Source organism: Haemaphysalis longicornis, unplaced genomic scaffold (genome assembly GCF_048455015.1).
Source record: "Haemaphysalis longicornis isolate Haplotype H1 unplaced genomic scaffold, Haemaphysalis longicornis Haplotype H1 scaffold_1, whole genome shotgun sequence".
NCBI lineage: Eukaryota > Metazoa > Arthropoda > Arachnida > Ixodida > Ixodidae > Haemaphysalis > Haemaphysalis longicornis.
Genome location: NW_027526203.1, coordinates 317,579,814 through 317,597,231, shown reverse-complemented (window position 1 = coordinate 317,597,231; position 17,418 = coordinate 317,579,814). Strand labels below are relative to the sequence as shown.

The 17,418-nt window shown below is 45.3% G+C and overlaps 1 protein-coding gene and 1 non-coding gene across 2 annotated transcripts in view; one reads left to right on the top strand and one right to left on the bottom strand.

The window, feature by feature from the left end:
- The window catches only part of LOC144151057 (uncharacterized), a 211,397-nt gene extending 196,401 nt beyond the window's left edge, over nt 1–14,996 (bottom strand). The window contains exon 1 of the mRNA XM_077682293.1: nt 14,836–14,996. Within this exon, the coding sequence (XP_077538419.1) occupies nt 14,836–14,981 (146 nt within the window). The 5' untranslated portion in view covers nt 14,982–14,996. The remainder of the gene's footprint in view (nt 1–14,835) is intronic.
- Nucleotides 7,264–7,336, top strand: Trnat-ggu (transfer RNA threonine (anticodon GGU)). The gene has a single exon. It is a non-coding gene; the product is annotated as a tRNA-Thr (tRNA).
- Nucleotides 14,997–17,418: the final 2,422 nt, after the last annotated feature.

Below are 17,418 nucleotides of genomic sequence, written 5' to 3'. Positions count from 1 at the left end.
AAACTGCTGTTAAGTAAAGCACATCAAGTGAGCTGAGAGTTAATGTCCCATACGAGAATAAAAGGAGATTGACTAGCAATACGTAAGAATAGAGTTCGGGTGTCTTACTTTAGGAGCCATCTTCAGCTACGGCGAAACAGTAACGAGGAGATCCCAGGAACACAGCGCTGCCTCTCGAGTGGTTATTACAGAAAACGACAGCGGATATACACACTCGGTCAATTTCTAGTGTTTTATACATATTTTGTTTTATTTGATGTTATATTTTTATATATCTAGTTTTAATTGATCTCGTGAGGGCACTGGATTTGGTAGACATGCGACTTCTTTACTCTACTTCCGGTTTTTATACGTTTTTATATATGTTTTTTTTCTTGTGGCGCACAATGGTTGCCGTTTACGTGGCTGTCAATCGCCAAATTGAGCACCTTTTTGTTTGGTTTTGTCTTTCTTTTTTTTACAATGGTCTAAATTTACACTACTATAACGATTAAATGCCTTGAATTTGTCAAATACAAATTTTTGTGTAGATACAAGGCAATGGAAGGTGCTTGCCAAAGTTTAGTCGTTCTTGATACTTGCAACCATCGTTACCATAATCGTCGATCATGGCAGATGACTACCAATTTTAGCAAAACCGTAGTCATACTACCTCACCGTTCGTTTCAGGTGTCATTCGCATGTTGTACAACTACGAAAGGTGACAGGATTAAACATGTTGACATGTATTTTACCAGTAAGTTATCTTGATCTAAACATTTTATTGACAAGCTTTTAAAAGGCGTGGCTGAACATCATTGGGAGGGCATTCGCCCTGCAGTGGACCCAACCATGATGATGATTATTATTAGGATGATGATACCATCGATGAAGCACGAAAACGCTTGGCTACTTGAGACGTACATTCACCCATGCCCCTCAAGTGATTAAACTACTTATGAACAAAACATTAATCCACCCAAAACATCTAACTGCTCCACAGTATGGAACCCACGCCTACAATATGGTAATAACCGCATTGAAGCCATACAGAAGGAATTTACCCGATTTATTTTTCGTCGATACGACCCTAACTGTTCACCGACCTCAGCCCTTATATCCTTGAAACTAACTGCGGTTTCTGCACGCCGGCACATAGAATCATTAAGTTTTTATCATCGCGTCATTAACCCGATGTATCGCCTGTCCTCTACGGAGTATGTAACATGGGCTAAGCCGACATCAACAAGAAGTAACTATGGCCTAAGCATTTCACCTTATAACTCACGCACTAAAATCTCCTAATTTTTGTATCGCGCACAGTATAGGTGTGTAATCTTTTGCCACGCCACGTGCCTTCCCTCTCATGGGATAAATTCTTACCAGCACCTAAAAAGGACTATTTGATTCCCGTTAATTTAGCATGTTGCGTAATTTTTCAATCATTTCGGTGTATGTATAATATTTAGGTATTATATACTGAACGCGCGTGTAAAGGCGGTGTAGAGTTTGGGAGTGTATATGCGTATGCATTGTTGGAATTTTTACTATATCTGTATACTAAAATCATAAAATATGTATCTCCTTTATTTCTGTTTTACGCACTTTGTTGTTGCTGTCGGGCCAAGTAAATCGCTCCTTTTTTGCATGAATTGCTATGCACCAATGATGTCTTAAAACTGAAATGTAATACTTACTCCCCACTCTTGCTGTAGCTCCACAGCGTCTTCAGTGTTATATTGGTTACATTTTTCGTATTTCACTGTTTGTTTTACAATCATTTACACTTTCATAACGATTGAATGTCTTAGCTCCGCCAATTACGCATTTTGTGCTGCCACAAAGCATGACATTGTCCGCGTTGGGGCATTGGGCAACAGATGCTAACGCATTAAAACTGTTCGTTACCTCAAATTTTTCTTTCGTAAAAAGTTTACACACCTCATTTATTAATGCCCTTCTATAATCAAATGTCACTGCAGCTCATTAGTTAGCTTTCCCCACACAATGTACAGGCTTCCGAGACATCACAACCTCACACATAGGTTAAACTGGTATGCTTAGGATAGACTAGTATGCCTAAGCATTGAGCACATAACGTAGAACAAGAAAGGAGGAGGGGTTTGCGTTTTTGCGAGCAGTTACAACATCCCACAGTCCACTTTTCAAAGCAGCTTCTGTTAAGCCCATTCTCACGTTCCCGCCGCCGCAGCTGTGGGCCATTGCTCGCTTTCTGTGGAAGGTTTTATATTACCTTTTTCCATCCTTGCCTGCATAGCACGTGCGTGTAGGTCATGCTGTCAAAGCAAGCTGTTGCATACGCAATTGACGATAGCTCGCGCGCCTCATTGCCCCAAGAATAGAAACGGGAACAACACTAATAGTAAAGAGTGTTGATTACGCGCAACGTTTCCACAATTTTTGAGTGTTTTCGAGCTTTAAAATATCTAAATGATGAACACGGCTCCTAAAACCCTATAAAAGCTCTTGTAGACGTGTGAAAGCACATATCGCAGCTATTTCGCCCTTAAATAAACTCAATTAATGAAAGCTGTGAGTGACGAAGAAGGCGAAGGATAAAAGACAGAAGTAACGCGAAAACGTAGCGCAAGTATAAACCATTTTCTGTCCCCCAAAATGTTTTTCATGGAGACACCTTACTACCTAAAAGATGTGTGCTACGCAAGGCTACGCAATTTTAGCTGAGAATGCACCCTAAGGTGAGGGCGAACCGCGGGATATGGTACGTAGAATTGGGTAATCGAAACACGCAGCAAAAGTGGGAAGAAGCGCCCCTTGCTGGTGACAGGCTGTGAAGGATCGGTTGTGAAGAAGTTCAGGAGGAATGATATCATTGATCGTGTCGTGTTCAGTATACGGCGCTTTGCTTGACGTATCACTCGACAGGATGCACAGATTCAATCGTATGGAACCATTCAAGAGCCAAAGCCCCGCATTCCGCGTATGCGCACCTTGGGTGTCAACAGGAGACAAGGCGAGGACCTTTCAAACACGGTTTAAAAAGTGGCAGCAAACCCCATGATCCAATATTTGAAACAATTTCCTCTTGCAGCTAAAGTTGTCCACAGACATACTTCTATGCCCACCTTTTGTGCCTCTCGCATTTTCGCACAACAGCAGCGTTGTACAAAAAGCAAACTTCAAAGAACCTGCTACATGGTGAAATCAAACATACGTGTGAGGATGATGATGATTATGATAATAACTTTATTTTGCCCAAAACTGGTTGAAAGGAGGAAGGGGACGTGGGAGCCTTCCTGAATTCCTTTCCATCAGATGGCGGCCTGCAGTCCTTTGGCGCGAGCGGCATCTTCGGCCAGTTAGACCACCTTAACCTGTATTTCGGGGTCGGAGCTAAGCAAACAGGATTCCCATGCTCCGCACTGGTGATTCGTAAGCATGCTCGTATAGTCCGTGGCTGAGCATCACAAGCCCAAATCATGTGAGTGAGTGTGGCTTGCTGGGTGCACCACTTGCATTGGTCTTTATAAAGGTCGGGATAAATGTGGCTCAATAATGCAGGATTGGGGAAGGCATTAGCCTGCAGCTGACGCCAGGCTACAGGTTGACGTCTGTTGAGCGTGGAATGCTCGCGGGATATTTCTGGCGCTCCATGCGATAGTGCTGAGAGATGTCCCGGTAGGTCACCAGCCTGTCCCTAGCCCCTGGTCCGAGCCAGCAGCGTCGTCAGGGCAATCCCGCGGGAGCTGAAACCTCGGGCCGCCTCGTGTGCTAGCTCGTTGCCTGGGAGAGATGCATGGGCTGGTGTCCAGATTATTTGCACGTTGCGCATACGAGCGGCTTAGACGGAGCGTAAGATGCGTAGGGCGGTATTACAGATCCTGCCAATTTCGTAATTCCGGATAGCTGTTTTAGAGTCGCTCACTATGGTTTCAGCCGTTGTGGAGGCGACGGCCAGCGGAATAGCGGCCTCTTCTGCTTCCTCAGCGTAATTGGTTTAAATAGGGGCGGGTGGCAGAGAGTTCCCTTTAGCATCTATTGCCACGACGGCCGTGGCGCGCGTAGGGTGGCAATCAGCGGCGTCAACATAGCATACATCAGGGTCATCTCTGAAACGCTGGTGCAGGGCAGGCGCTCGGGTATGACGGCGATCTTTGTGGTGTACCGGGGGCATGTTTATGGGTATGGGGGAGACGTAGATGGCCTTTTGAATGTGAGGAGCTAGCGAAGTCTTGGTTCCATGTTGGCTGGCGTACGGAATGCCTAGTTTCTGGAGTAGAAGGCATCCTGTGTGACTGCTATATAATCGCTGGTATTGGGCTGTGCGCTGCGCTTCTACAAGTTCCATTAGAGTATTATACCCATGGCCATGAAGCGTTCGGTGGATACCGTGATGGGAATGCCAGAGTCCCAGCAACGGTTCATATAGTCTGTGAGAGCTTCTAGAGATGAGTCATCTAGAAAAGAATTTTGTTAGAAATTTTATCCGGGCCGGGGGCGGATTTGCTGCGTAGCCCTCGTGCTGCCGCGCGCACTTCTGGCACGGTTAGAGGACTGTCCAGTTCCTGATTAAGGCTACCGGTGTACTTGGATAGGGGCTGTGTGGGCTGAGCACCCACATACCGGCGCTGGAATTCCCGCAAAAGTTCCTCATCGGAGTCGTCACAACTGTGCAGCAGGCCTTTGAGATTGTTCTGCTGTGTAGTTTTGCGACCTTCTCGGTCTAATAAACAGCGCAGGGTGTTGTTTTATGCGGCAAAGCCACTTTTCGTCCTCTTCTTCTTCTTCCTTTTGCGTTGCGGCCGGCAAGGTTTGGCAAAAAGAAGAAAAATGGGTGTGTTGCGGACGGGCTTGCGGACCACCTGGAGTGCCGCACGGACACCTTTGGATCTGCGGACCACCAGTTGATAATCGATTGATTGATGGATTGTGAGGTTTAACGCGCCGACGCAACGCAGGCGATGAGGCGCGCCGTAGTGGAGGGCTCCGGATTAATTTTTACCACCACCTGGGGATCTTTAACGTGAGCCGAAATCTCGTACACACGGGCGTTTTTGCTTTTCCGCCTCCATCAGAAAAGCGGCGGCCGCAGCCGGGAATCGAACCCGCGTCCTCGTGCTCCACCAGTTGATAATCACTGTTCTAAATAAACAACGGTAGAAAAATAATTTCGAGCAGTAAAAGTAAAACGAAAAAACATTTAAACCTTTGCAATCTGTAGCAGACCAAAGAAAAAGACGATTTTTACCATGAAATGAACGAAACTCACAATTTTGGAGACTGAGATAGCACAAAAATATATTACAAAGAAGTGTCATGTCATTACAGTAGTTGGTGTGGCGGCCACAGTTGGTGCGTGGTGTTTTGTCTTCTGGTGTTTTCTTTTGTGTTTTCTAAGTTCCCTGGTATCTTATACAGTGTTTTAAACGGAGCTCCCGTTTGCTTTTTCTGTAGTATGCCCCGCCGGCCAATCTCGTTTGATGGGGAAAGGGTGCTAATTTGTCGTTAGTAATTTGACTGTTCCTGTTTGTTCAAGAGTGGTGTTCTTGGTCTAACTGGATGATTCAAGAAGAGACAATCGTTCTGAGTTAATATGCATTCAGAGCGAACGCCTTGGCATTCGAATCACCGACGCTTATCTGCGCGCGTAGCTTTGTGTACTGTTTCTTCGACGTTTATGTACCCTTTACGTTCATTGAGGGCACAAGTCCGCTCCACTAAACTTTATTCCTTCAAGAACACTGCCTCGTCCCTTGGGTACGTGACACCGCCGTGGTGGCTCAATGGCTAAGGTTCCATGTTGGAAGGCTAAGGTTCCATGGCTAAGGTTCCATGTTGCTGAACCCAAGGAGAGGGTTCCATCTCGGCCACGGCGTCTGTTTTTCTGATGGAGACTAAAAACCAAAACGTCCGTGTACCGAGATTGCGGCACACCTTAAAGATCCCCAGGTGCTCTAAGTTAATCCCTAGCCCTCTTCTAAAGCCTGTCACTCATCCCAGGTTCAGCCTCGGCGTGTAAAACTTGAGGCTTCGATTTATTTATTGTTTATGGCGACGGCATTTCCTTGGCTTACACAGGGAAACTTTTGAAAAGTGGCGAGACCCTTGATAAAGCAAAAATTCGCACTACCTGGGTGGCGTGACTCGGCCGCTTCCGTCACACACTGTAGCCAAGTTTGCATTCTAGCCGAATGTCAACTTTTGCGAAGTAGCGTCTTTAGAAAAATGGTTGACACACCGACAAGGGCGGCATTAACATGAAATGGAAATTCCGCCTAACAAAACGGGGCATCTATACCTCACGCGGAATTTTTATGACGTGAAAGGGCCGGGCCGATGGCATTAATACACCAGAAATTAAGTTTCGCTCTCCGGAGCCCTCCACTACAGCGCGCCTCATCGCCTGCGTTGCGTCGGCGCGTTAAACCCTACAATAAATCAAATCAATCAATCAATCAATCAAAAAACATCTTCAATTTTTCATTCATTACTTCGACCATGTTGCGAAGAGAGTGAAAAGGGCGAAGGTGGCGCTTTCGTATCACTCATCTCATCTCGATAACATACAAAGTTGCTTCTAGTCATTGTGCCATTTTTTTCTTTTCTTGCTCGTGCCGCTTTTTCCGTCATTAGGCCAAATTCTGATCGGGACACGCTGTCGCTGCAAACGAATTAAGTCTTGCCATCGGTATTTTTTTTATTCGACGCATCTCTGCACGCCCACTTTTGTCAGCTTGTTGTAGCGATAAATATACCTTTGCTCCCCGTGCATATGCTCTACCTACCACCTCTACCACTTTTTCTTTTGTCATTAGCAATGAAAAGGGCCAACCTGGTATATAATTTTCCCGCCCCACCCAATATTCCACGGGATAAGTAGGAGACACATCGTGTTACGAGCCACCTGTCGGCCCTGTCGACGTGGGGAAGGGTGGAAAATGGTGGGGCAGTGCTTCTTCCATAAACCACGCATTGCTTCCGCCTTTCACTGCCTTCGCATTCTTTTTGATGTTGCAACTGACGCATGAGACTCATCTCACAAGCTATTCCATGAAAGTTACAAATGTGTCAAGGACGTCTTTTTTTTTAATGCAAAACTTATCTTAGAAATTTTGACAGGTTTTTTGGCGCCGCTATTTTTTTAAGCCGTCTACAGCTCCGGGGGAACAGCAGGTGGGGGGGGGGAGGTATACCGCTGAAAAACGCTTTTTCCATAACAGGATGAGCTTGGACAGGATATATATATATATATATATATATATATATATATATATATATATATAGTAGAGGGGTAAAATAGCCCCGCTGGTAGCGTAGTGGTTATCGCACCAGACTGGTATTCTGGAGGTCGTGGGTTCGGATCCCACCCGGCGGGCATTTTTTCTCTACTTTCTTTGTTTCTTTCCAAATTCTTTATCTGTTTCAATTACCTACCACATCCTCCCCTTTGTTTCCGAGGTTTTCTTGACTGCCAACCCTTATTTCTGTCTTATATATATATATATATATATATATATATATATATATATATATATATAGTAAGGAAATGAGGGGCTCGTTGAGGAAATACAGAAAGATAGGTCAGCAGTCTACGACGCCAAAAGAGGCATAAGGGTGTGGTTAGTCTCTTTTCTTTTTTACTATGGTTAATGAAGTGAACATTTTTTTTTAAATATACAGAAGAAAGAAAGAAAATCACGCGCCCAGAGTGGGGACCGAACCCACGCCTTTCGATTACATGTCGAATGCCTTACCAATTCGGCTATCCGGGCGACTGTGTTCTCCTTCACTTTCCGGGGTATTTATATTTACTAGGAGTGTATCTGACACTTGAGGGTGGTAGCCAGTGCCACTCTGACTACACAGGGAGAAGGGGACCTTCTTTTCAACCCCCGGGGCGTGACGTCAACGTCTACAGCCTGTCATGAGCGGGTAACTGGCGGGAAGCCCTCTTATGCTACCTAGGCAGAGTGTAGTCAGAGTGTAGTCAGAGTGGCACTGGCTACCACCCTCAAGTGTCAGATACACTCCTAATAAATATAAATACCCCGGAAAGTGAAGGAGAACACAGTCGCCCAGATAGCCGAATTGGTAAGGCATTCGACATGTAATCGAAAGGCGTGGGTTCGGTCCCCACTCTGGGCGCGTGATTTTCTTTCTTTCTTCTGTATATTTAAAAAAAAATGTTCACTTCATTAACCGTAGTAAAAAAGAAAAGAGACTAACCACACCCTTATGCCTCCTTTGGCGTCGTAGACTGCTGACCTATCTTTCTGTATTTCCTCAACGAGCCCCTCATTTCCTTACTATATTATTCTGCGAAAGCCTAGCGAGGGTCTCGGTTCTGGCAGCCTTGATGCCTAGGTAGCATAAGAGGGCTTCCCGCCAGTTACCCGCTCATGACAGGCTGTAGACGTTGACGTCACGCCCCGGGGGTTGAAAAGAAGGTCCCCTTCTCCCTGTGTAGTCAGAGTGGCACTGGCTACCACCCTCAAGTGTCAGATACACTCCTAGTAAATATAAATACCCCGGAAAGTGAAGGAGAACACAGTCGCCCAGATAGCCGAATTGGTAAGGCATTCGACATGTAATCGAAAGGCGTGGGTTCGGTCCCCACTCTGGGCTGTGATTTTCTTTCTTTCTTCTGTATATTTAAAAAAAATGTTCACTTCATTAACCGTAGTAAAAAAGAAAAGAGACTAACCACACCCTTATGCCTCCTTTGGCGTCGTAGACTGCTGACCTATCTTTCTGTATATATATATATATATATATATATATATATATATATATATATATATATATATATATATATATATATATATATATATATTTATAAAAGATATGTGGTTAGGTAGTCAAGAAACCCAAGGAAAGCGAAGGGGAGGAAAATGTGGTTGGACATTTTATTTTGGTTGAAACAGATATGCTTTTTTGAAAGAAAGGGGAGAGTTAGTCGGAGTGGTGCTGGCTAGCACCCCCAAGCACAGTAAAGAATCCCCTTAACATAAATAAAAAGTGGAGGGGAGCACAGCCCCGCCGGTAGCGTAGTGGTTGTCGCCCCAGACGCGTATTTTGGAGGTCGTGGGTTCGGATCCCACCCGGTGGGCACGTTTTTCTCCACTTTCTTTCTTTTTTTAAAAAAAAGTATATTGTGTCAACCAAAATAAAATGTCCTACCATATTTTCCCCTTCGCTTTTCTTGACTTTCTTGACTGCCTACCAATATTTCTGTATTATTTTACCGAGCCCCTCTTTTCGCATTCTGATTCACACACACACACACACAGATGTATATATATATATATATATATATATATATATATATATATATAAAGTGTGAGCAGCCTTCGTCAATCTACCGGTGCCGGTCGGTGCAGTCGCTCTTGGTGTGGGACCTTCGTACTGCCTTCAGTGCTTCCTCTTCATCTGTACATTATCATCATCATTAGCGAATGTGCTCCAGAATTTCGTCCTCATCTCTGTAAATACTCTTCATCATGGTGGGTACTCACTCGTTCGTCGCTCGAGGGTCCTAAATAAAAGGTACGCAGGTCTCTCAAGTAAACGTCAGTCTCTCAATATTTATATATATAGATAACCAACTTTCCGAACTACTGGCACTGGTGGCATAGTTCATACACTTTAACATTGCTTAGCGTAACGAAAACCTTATGATATGTTCAGACCGACGCAAAAGTCGTATCGTGAGCTATGGACGTAAAAAAAACGGCATTCCACGCAGTTCGGTTGCCTGAGACGTGAAATTACGTCATTTTTTAAAGTTATTACAACAGTTGCGGCAACAGTCTGAACCACATTTAAGGAAAACACCGAACCGAGCGTAAAAGTGTTCTGTTAAATATAAAGGCGCATAGAAAAGCGGAATTATTTGTTATAAAAACAAGCAAAAAATCTGCCCCAAAAAGAGGCGAATCATATAAAGAAACGAACAGAAAACACGGAAGGGCCTTCAGGTGAACGCTGCTGACGTGGCCGACGTGGTCACGCGGTCGATGGCTCCATCACCGCAGTGCCTGCGCTGTGAGGTTTCGGCGGCGTGTATTTTCAGGATTCACCCCCAAGGAAAGGTGAACAGTGCAGGCTGCCACGTGCTGCCGCTTGCACAAGTGACGCCACTGAATATCCCGGTTACGTGGACCACGGCAAAACCTCCATGCCTATGTTGCGTCGCAGGATCTCAGCGTTCGCCGCTTTTGTGCACAAAACTCCAATCAAGTCTACTCGGTTGGCTACTTTCTCGTACTGCTACACGGATATGCTGGCGTAAGATGAAGCTCATAAAAATAAACGTTCGTGTCCCATCATACAGACCAATATTATCGAACGAGGCAAACGATCACTCACGGCAAGTATGTTTCGATCTCGTCTCGCATCGTCTCAGCAACCCTGGGAAGCAGCTTTTACCATTTTATTGCGATTAGCTTTCCTGGCGAACTCCATCAACTTTGCGGTACGACCGTCCCTGTCTACCCTGATCCGCCCACCAAGAAATACAGCAGCCTGAACAAACAGAAAGAAATGTGAGCAGTGTTACGGGTTGAAACCTCACTCGCGTCTCATGCGGTGAAAACGGGAACACTGCCGTTTCAGCCACGCTTGGCAGATGAGTGGGAAGCGTTCGGAAAACGGGAAGGTGCTTGTGTTCAACGTCATCATGCCGTAGGGGCTGGCGTTAGGCAAGTCAGTGCTAAACACAGTACAAAAAATTGGCCGCGTATCTGCTCCTTTCGTGGCAAATATCGACAAAAGACGATAGTCTTTATCGACTTTTGACAAGTAAATACCCCCCTTCGCTTCCCCGCTCACCTCTCATGTTGTTCCTCTTGCGTCGCGCTCCTCCCAAGGCAAAGACGTCAAAGGTTTGCTTAAATCATTTTAAATTTGCCGCGTTCCACTGCTCCAGGCCGGGTGTCTCGACGCCAACGCTGCCGTACGGCCAAGATGCGCGTGAATAGAGGCGCCCTACTTCAACGTTTATAGAACCGCGTTTCCCTACTCCACGTGCGTTGCAAACAGAACGTGGAACGTATCTAGTGGAACCTTTTGTAAGTGTTGCCGGTCGATTCCTTAAAATGCCGCAAGAAGCTATAGTGGCGCGGGCGACAGCAGGCGACGGTGAAATGAATTTTTTTCTGCAGTTGATGAAGTATTTAATTTTGCAAAAATAAGCATTTATGACTTTTTATAAAAGAACACTGAAAATATCACTTCTGTATTAATTTGTTGTCTTATTTTTGCGTAATGTCTTGTTCTTCTTCAACAATGTTGACAAGTATGAACATTACACCGGGCTTAGACGGGTAGATTTAGTTGTGACTATATAAGACTATTGCGCCGGCATTGTTTTACTTTGGCCGGGTGGCTGAATCAAGTCACAGACAGACAGACAGACAGACGGACAGACAGACAGACAGACATACAGACAGACCAAAATTTCTGGGTTTAAGTAGCCCAAGAAAGACTATCGTCTTTAAAAAAAGTGTTGGGTTTTACAAGCACAAGTTACATCTTGGCTTTGGGCCACGCTGTACTGGAGGGCTTCGTATTGCGACAAAACACGGGCGGTTTTTTTTCTTTATTTTTTACAGAGAAGCAGTTGCCTCTCTTTGGTCGAGGTTTTCATGTCTCTCCGAGGAAAGAATGCGCCTACGTAGGCGCTCACGTGTCTCCAGTGAGCAAGAAAACAAAAAGCAACAAGCCAAGAAGAGAATGAAGGTGACACAGCCGCTCAGGCACCGCTCAAGGTCTGGGGGTAAAATACTTTGACCTGCTGTTGAAATACCACGTGATCACCTGAAATGCACAGACACCTGAAATCGAAAGACGGCCACATCCATCCACCGATCACGTGGACACGGCCGGCCGGCAACGCAGCAGCAGTTGTAGCACGTAACAGAACGAGCAGCTCGACACGCCACGAGTAGTCTGGTCGCGACGCCCGTTACTTGCCGTGCCAGGTAACCTCCAAGAACGTTTGCAACATACCTCCGAGGATTTGTTGCCGAGACTCTTGCGTGCTGTTTAGCGCTGTTAATACGTGCGTAGTGTACATCTACTGAATGGTATACCTCCCACAGCTTCGCTGGCCCTCCACATCTGTAGGACAAGGTTGCTCTTTAGGTTTTGGTTTTTTTTAGTTTAGCCTTCATCACGAAAATGGTCGCCGCGGACGGGATCACACCCACGTCCTCGCGATCAGTAGGATGGACTACCGCGCACCATTAAACGCCGCGGGGCAGCGGGGCCCCCGTCGCGTAAGGCTGTTATATATACGCATCTTTATTACTGCTATTACCATTTCTGTCCTACTTCACCCACTGTGCGGTTTGTGCGTTCCTGTCTCGCCTTTTAACCCGAGCCATCCGTGTGTTATTTGTGCCAGCCTGCTCAGGAATTCTGCTCTGGAATTGGGTCTTAAGGGGGAAGTGCTCGATACAAGGTGTCGCGAAACCTGGCTTAAACGCTTCGGTTCACCCAGAACCAATCATTGAGTTTTTTCAGCACGTAGGTCTTGTACTCGCGTCGGAATTTTGCAGAGAAGCGCGAAAGAAGTCTGACGCGTACGCTGCTCAAATAACAAGTCCTGTACGCGCTGTGTGGCAGTACTGTCAAAATTAACCTTCCGACCGTTCGTATAGACTCGACATAATTTATTCAGGTAGGCGTGAGGTAACCGAAAGCTTGTGGTTGCATCAATCTTACAGCCGGCTGTGGCTCTTACTAATGACAGCGAGTCAGACAAAAGCAGTACTTTTACGTTCTTTCCTGGTGTCTAACCTGCTCCGTGTCCAGCCATTCGATGCCAAGTCTCGGCTAGCAGCTCTGGAGCGCATCGCGGGCCCCGCATGTATGCACCGCTCGCTGTACATTGTCGTTACCGTGCGCCTGATACGCGCCTGATGCGCAGTCATATCAACTGTATTTTTCTTTAGCCTACGTAGAGCTTTATAGGAGTAATAGAAAGTAAGTAGACCTTGATTCAATATTATGCGATTACATGGTTGTAATGAGCATGGTGTAAATTAAATTGGGACGGCCCCAAACAACGGTTACATATATCCAGCGTGCAATGATTGATGTTTGAGTAAAACAACGAAAAATGGGAGTAGAATAAAGGAACACACACCGCACGCTCTCTGTCTACAAAGATTTGTATTACGGAGACGTTAAATATACGAAAAACAGCAACCGTGGAAGGCCCAGGAAGGAGGAGACGAACGGTGAATTCAAACGTGCGGCATCGGACAAGACGGCAATCAGCCAAAAGGGCGTGCCTGTATCAGCGTACGCACACAGAGACGCAACGGATTCGTTGTCAATGGTAAAGTGAACAATACGTAGGCGAGTATTAAACAAGTTGGGAAATCATGCGAGACGATTCGTTCAATCCTTCAAAGCCAATGCGTCACGTGATCAACCGGAGCAGCTGGGCCTGCTCGGGCATAAGATCCAAGAAAAAGGGGGGGGGGGGGGGATATGCTCCCATGCACGTAGAAAGCTGAGCCTACGCGTATAAATATCTTTTGGCGGATTGGTGGTAGCACCGTCGCCTACTACGATTGCGTGACCAGAGGGAAGACACCTGTGTCTCGATAATAAATTTAAGCATTGCGTGCGAGTGTTTACTCGTGTGTGCGATTCGTGGGATCGAAGCTGCAATGAGAAATAAAGCAATTGCTTTGACAAGCCCCGCACTCATTTCATAAACATGTGCACCAACGTATGCGCAAACTTCGATAAAGTGAAGCACATATAACGTTATAGAAAGCTTCGCTTCACATAAATTCCGACGCATGCATTGGACCTGCAAGTTTTTGGCTATTATTAGCGTAGCGATAGAATAAGCGCCATTTCCCATATTCGCCAACAAATGTTGTATATGTTTCAGATATTTATGCGACTTAGGCATTAAAATATCCAATTCAAGAGGAGAAAGGCGTGGATTCAATTCTGAGTAGTGTACTATGTTAAAATAAAAAGCAATGTGTGGTTGGGGTTTCTGTTATTCCACGCGCACAGCGAAATTGAACGTGGTTTATACTGCATAAAACGTTCGCCGTAAAATGTTTGTCCCTCAACATACATCTAATTGTCGATGCTACAGCAAATCTGCCTTTGGTCTAAAACCTCCAAGAATAGCAAATTCGCAATGAGATGATATTGCACCTTTTTTGTTCATGAAGGCGTCAAAAATGTGTTACTACTGAATAAAATTACTTATCGCATCAACATAAAGGCGAGAAGCAGGTATACACGGAAAAGTGTCTGTGCAGGTCTATTTCTTGTTCCAGCGTATGCCCATTCCCGCTCCCGTTTGTTACACCTCACGAAGGATATCAGAGGTTACACTTAGTAAAAGTAGATACAAAAGTATTAGGGTACAACTGAAAAAAGCATACGCATATATCTGTGCGAAAGCGAAGTGCAATGGTTTACACTGATACCGCCACTTTTTCTGAACGCCAGCCTTTACACTTTGGTTGGAATCAGGGCCGATATCTTCTTACGTGGTGATAAGAATGGGGAAGCCAACAAATTAACTTTAAGTAACCGGACAAGAAACCCTGCCACGGGCCGTTATTTCATGGTGATGGCTTTGACGCCCTACTTGAGTTCTTCAGACGTGCAATTTTTTTTTTGTCGATGTCGTTGCCTCTAAGGGCGCTATCACATTTTCTAAAATTACAGAATAAGCTGCACACTTCCTGCCACACTTTCTGATCACCCATAGCTACACCTTGGTCACGTATGGCTATCCATTTCAGCGCGAGTGCGTCGTGAACCGTAATATTATCTCTCGGAGAAACTTGGCCGCAATGGGATCGTTTAAGACAGGTTCTTGGGACTCACCAGTGGTGAACCAGCCACGCGTGGTCCTGCACATGTTGAGAAGCGCGTTGCGTCGGCCGAGGCGAAAGCAGGGGAAAAGGCAGCGATGCCGGTGTGCGATGAGACTCACTGCTATGCTGCGGGAGGAAGTGGTGGGCGGCCCGCATACACGCGCGTATATATATATATACGCTAACTCAACCAACGTACCCCCCCCTCCCCCCCCCAAGAAAAGGAAGGCGCGTTTTCTGCGTGATCCTTGATGCGAAGAAAGCGAGCGCCTTGACCTTGCTTTCTGCTTCCTGCCCGCTTGACACGTTGGGACCTCCGGGATCGTGTATCTGGGCTCCGTCACGTAAGCACAGGGCGACGCTTCCACGTGTTTTTTCGATCACGGAAAATGAATGACAAAATAGTGTGGCTATAGAAATCCCGCTTTCACCTCCAGGTAAAAACAACGCTCAAACTTGTAAATTATTTTTGTTTGCTTGTTTTGGTTGGTTTGTTTGCTTGTTGATTTGATTGTTTGTTTTTTGTTTGTTTGTTTGTTTGTTTGTTTGTTTGTTTGTTTGTTTGTTTGTTTGTTTGTTTGTTTGTTTGTTTGTTTGTTTGTTTGTTTGTTCGTTCGTTCGTTTGTTCGTTTGTTTCCGACCAGTATTCCACACGCTCCTAATTGGTGACGAGCTCCCTACCCCGCTAGTTGTACGGAATAGACACCCCTAAACCATGAAGTCAGCGTTTCCCGCGGCATCTTAATTACTGGCCAGTATTGGCTAGCATGGTAGTAACCAATTAGCAAATCACGCAAACAGAGCGGGAAGCTTACTGAAGCTTCTTTGTCACCAATTACAAAACTAATAATGAGCAGATTTTAAGGGTTTTAAACCGCGTTCTGAGAACGTATTTACTGCGCTCATTATGACCTGCAACACTTGGTTTGTATTTGGGGGATAATATCAAAATCCTCAAAATAGTCGATTTTATCATAAAAGGTGGTATCAGGTTTGATGCCTTAGAACGCATGCACCTAATGTGGGATTCATTTTCACACCGGGGCACAGAACGGAAGTCCTGTCCAAATACGGGCCAAATGTTCTTTGATTTTTTGTTATCCTTACAGGTTTTAACACAGCGGCGTAGTCACGTACATGATTTACATTCCTTACCTTGGGCATACAGTGAAATGGGCTACCTCACGGAATCCGTCTGGGTACTTGACCACTATAAAGAAAAACAAGGTACATTGATTATTACTAATTGATTCATTCACCGATTGATTGATTGATTGATTGATTGATTGATTGATTGATTGATTGATTGATTGATTGATTGATTGATTGATTGATTGATTGATTGATTGATTTTTAATCACAACTTTTGCTTCGCGAAGTGCCTGTTTCAAGAGCTGATTTTAAAATTCTCACTGACTTGATTGCACTTTTAATTTCATCACCGGAGAGCGCTGGAATACCTAACCCTCCGTGCTAGAAAAAATCACATTATGCGGGGCTCCGCGACAATCCCTCCGGACTGGAAATTATTCGTGGTGTAGTGTCACAGAACTGGGCCAACACGATAGCTCGCTCCAAAATGCTTTGCCTATTTCTCTCGCCTGCTTTGTCTGCGAAACCATTAGCAGTATAACACACTCTCGTCGTGCGCGCTACCTTGAGAAAAATTTCCTGTTGGCACCCATCAAGTATGGCTTTCTACCAAGCCCATCGACACAAGACGCTCTCACGCCTGAGAGGAGATTTCTTAAACCTACACTCATCCCAGTTCAAGCTTTTAGTTAGAGCTTAGATCCAAATAAGATTCGGTTATGAACCCATTCTTCCGTTACTGAGAAAACCCAAGTATCTCGCCTTAGAGAGTGCATCGATAAGTCCATACCCGTCTAGTCAAATGGGCGGAGTTTTGATGTAGTGGTCAGAACAAGCTCTAACGATAATATATAGTATATACCCAAATACCTTCGGATTTCACCGAGGCCGGTCATCATTACCACCCATGTAAACGTCATTATCCACAAGCTGCCTCACTATAGTTCCTATATATCTCATTCTTCATCAGCATATGCCACCTAAGCAGGGGTTTAAGGAAATGCCCTTCAAACAACCCTCGACAATACCCACGAGTAATTTCAGGAAATTACGTTTATCTCAACGACAGTTGACCAATCCGAGCCAAGGGAGACGAGACCCAAGCCATTTAGCTCAGCATAGCCTAACAACTCAAGCAATAAAATATCCCTACCCTATGCTTGGCACGTTACTGGACAACGCAATGGCGAACACGTAATTTGAGCTCAGCTCAAGGGTGGTCCAAGAAAAAGAGATGTAAGTATTCGTCCCTTTATTACCTCTCGAATTAGGTGCAGACTGCCTTACCGTGGAGTCAACCTTGCTTGATGTAGAGCTACTCAAAAATCATCCGCGAGGGGTGGCGCCTCGTGAGCTACTCAAACATCTGTCAATTCAAGGGGTGCATCAGCGTAAATGACTTTGAGGCATTCCTCAGGGTTCATCTGTGCATGCAAGAACCCCGCACGTGCTCCCCAAGTATGCAACGTACACTCACAGCATCTTGGCGTAACCGTACGAC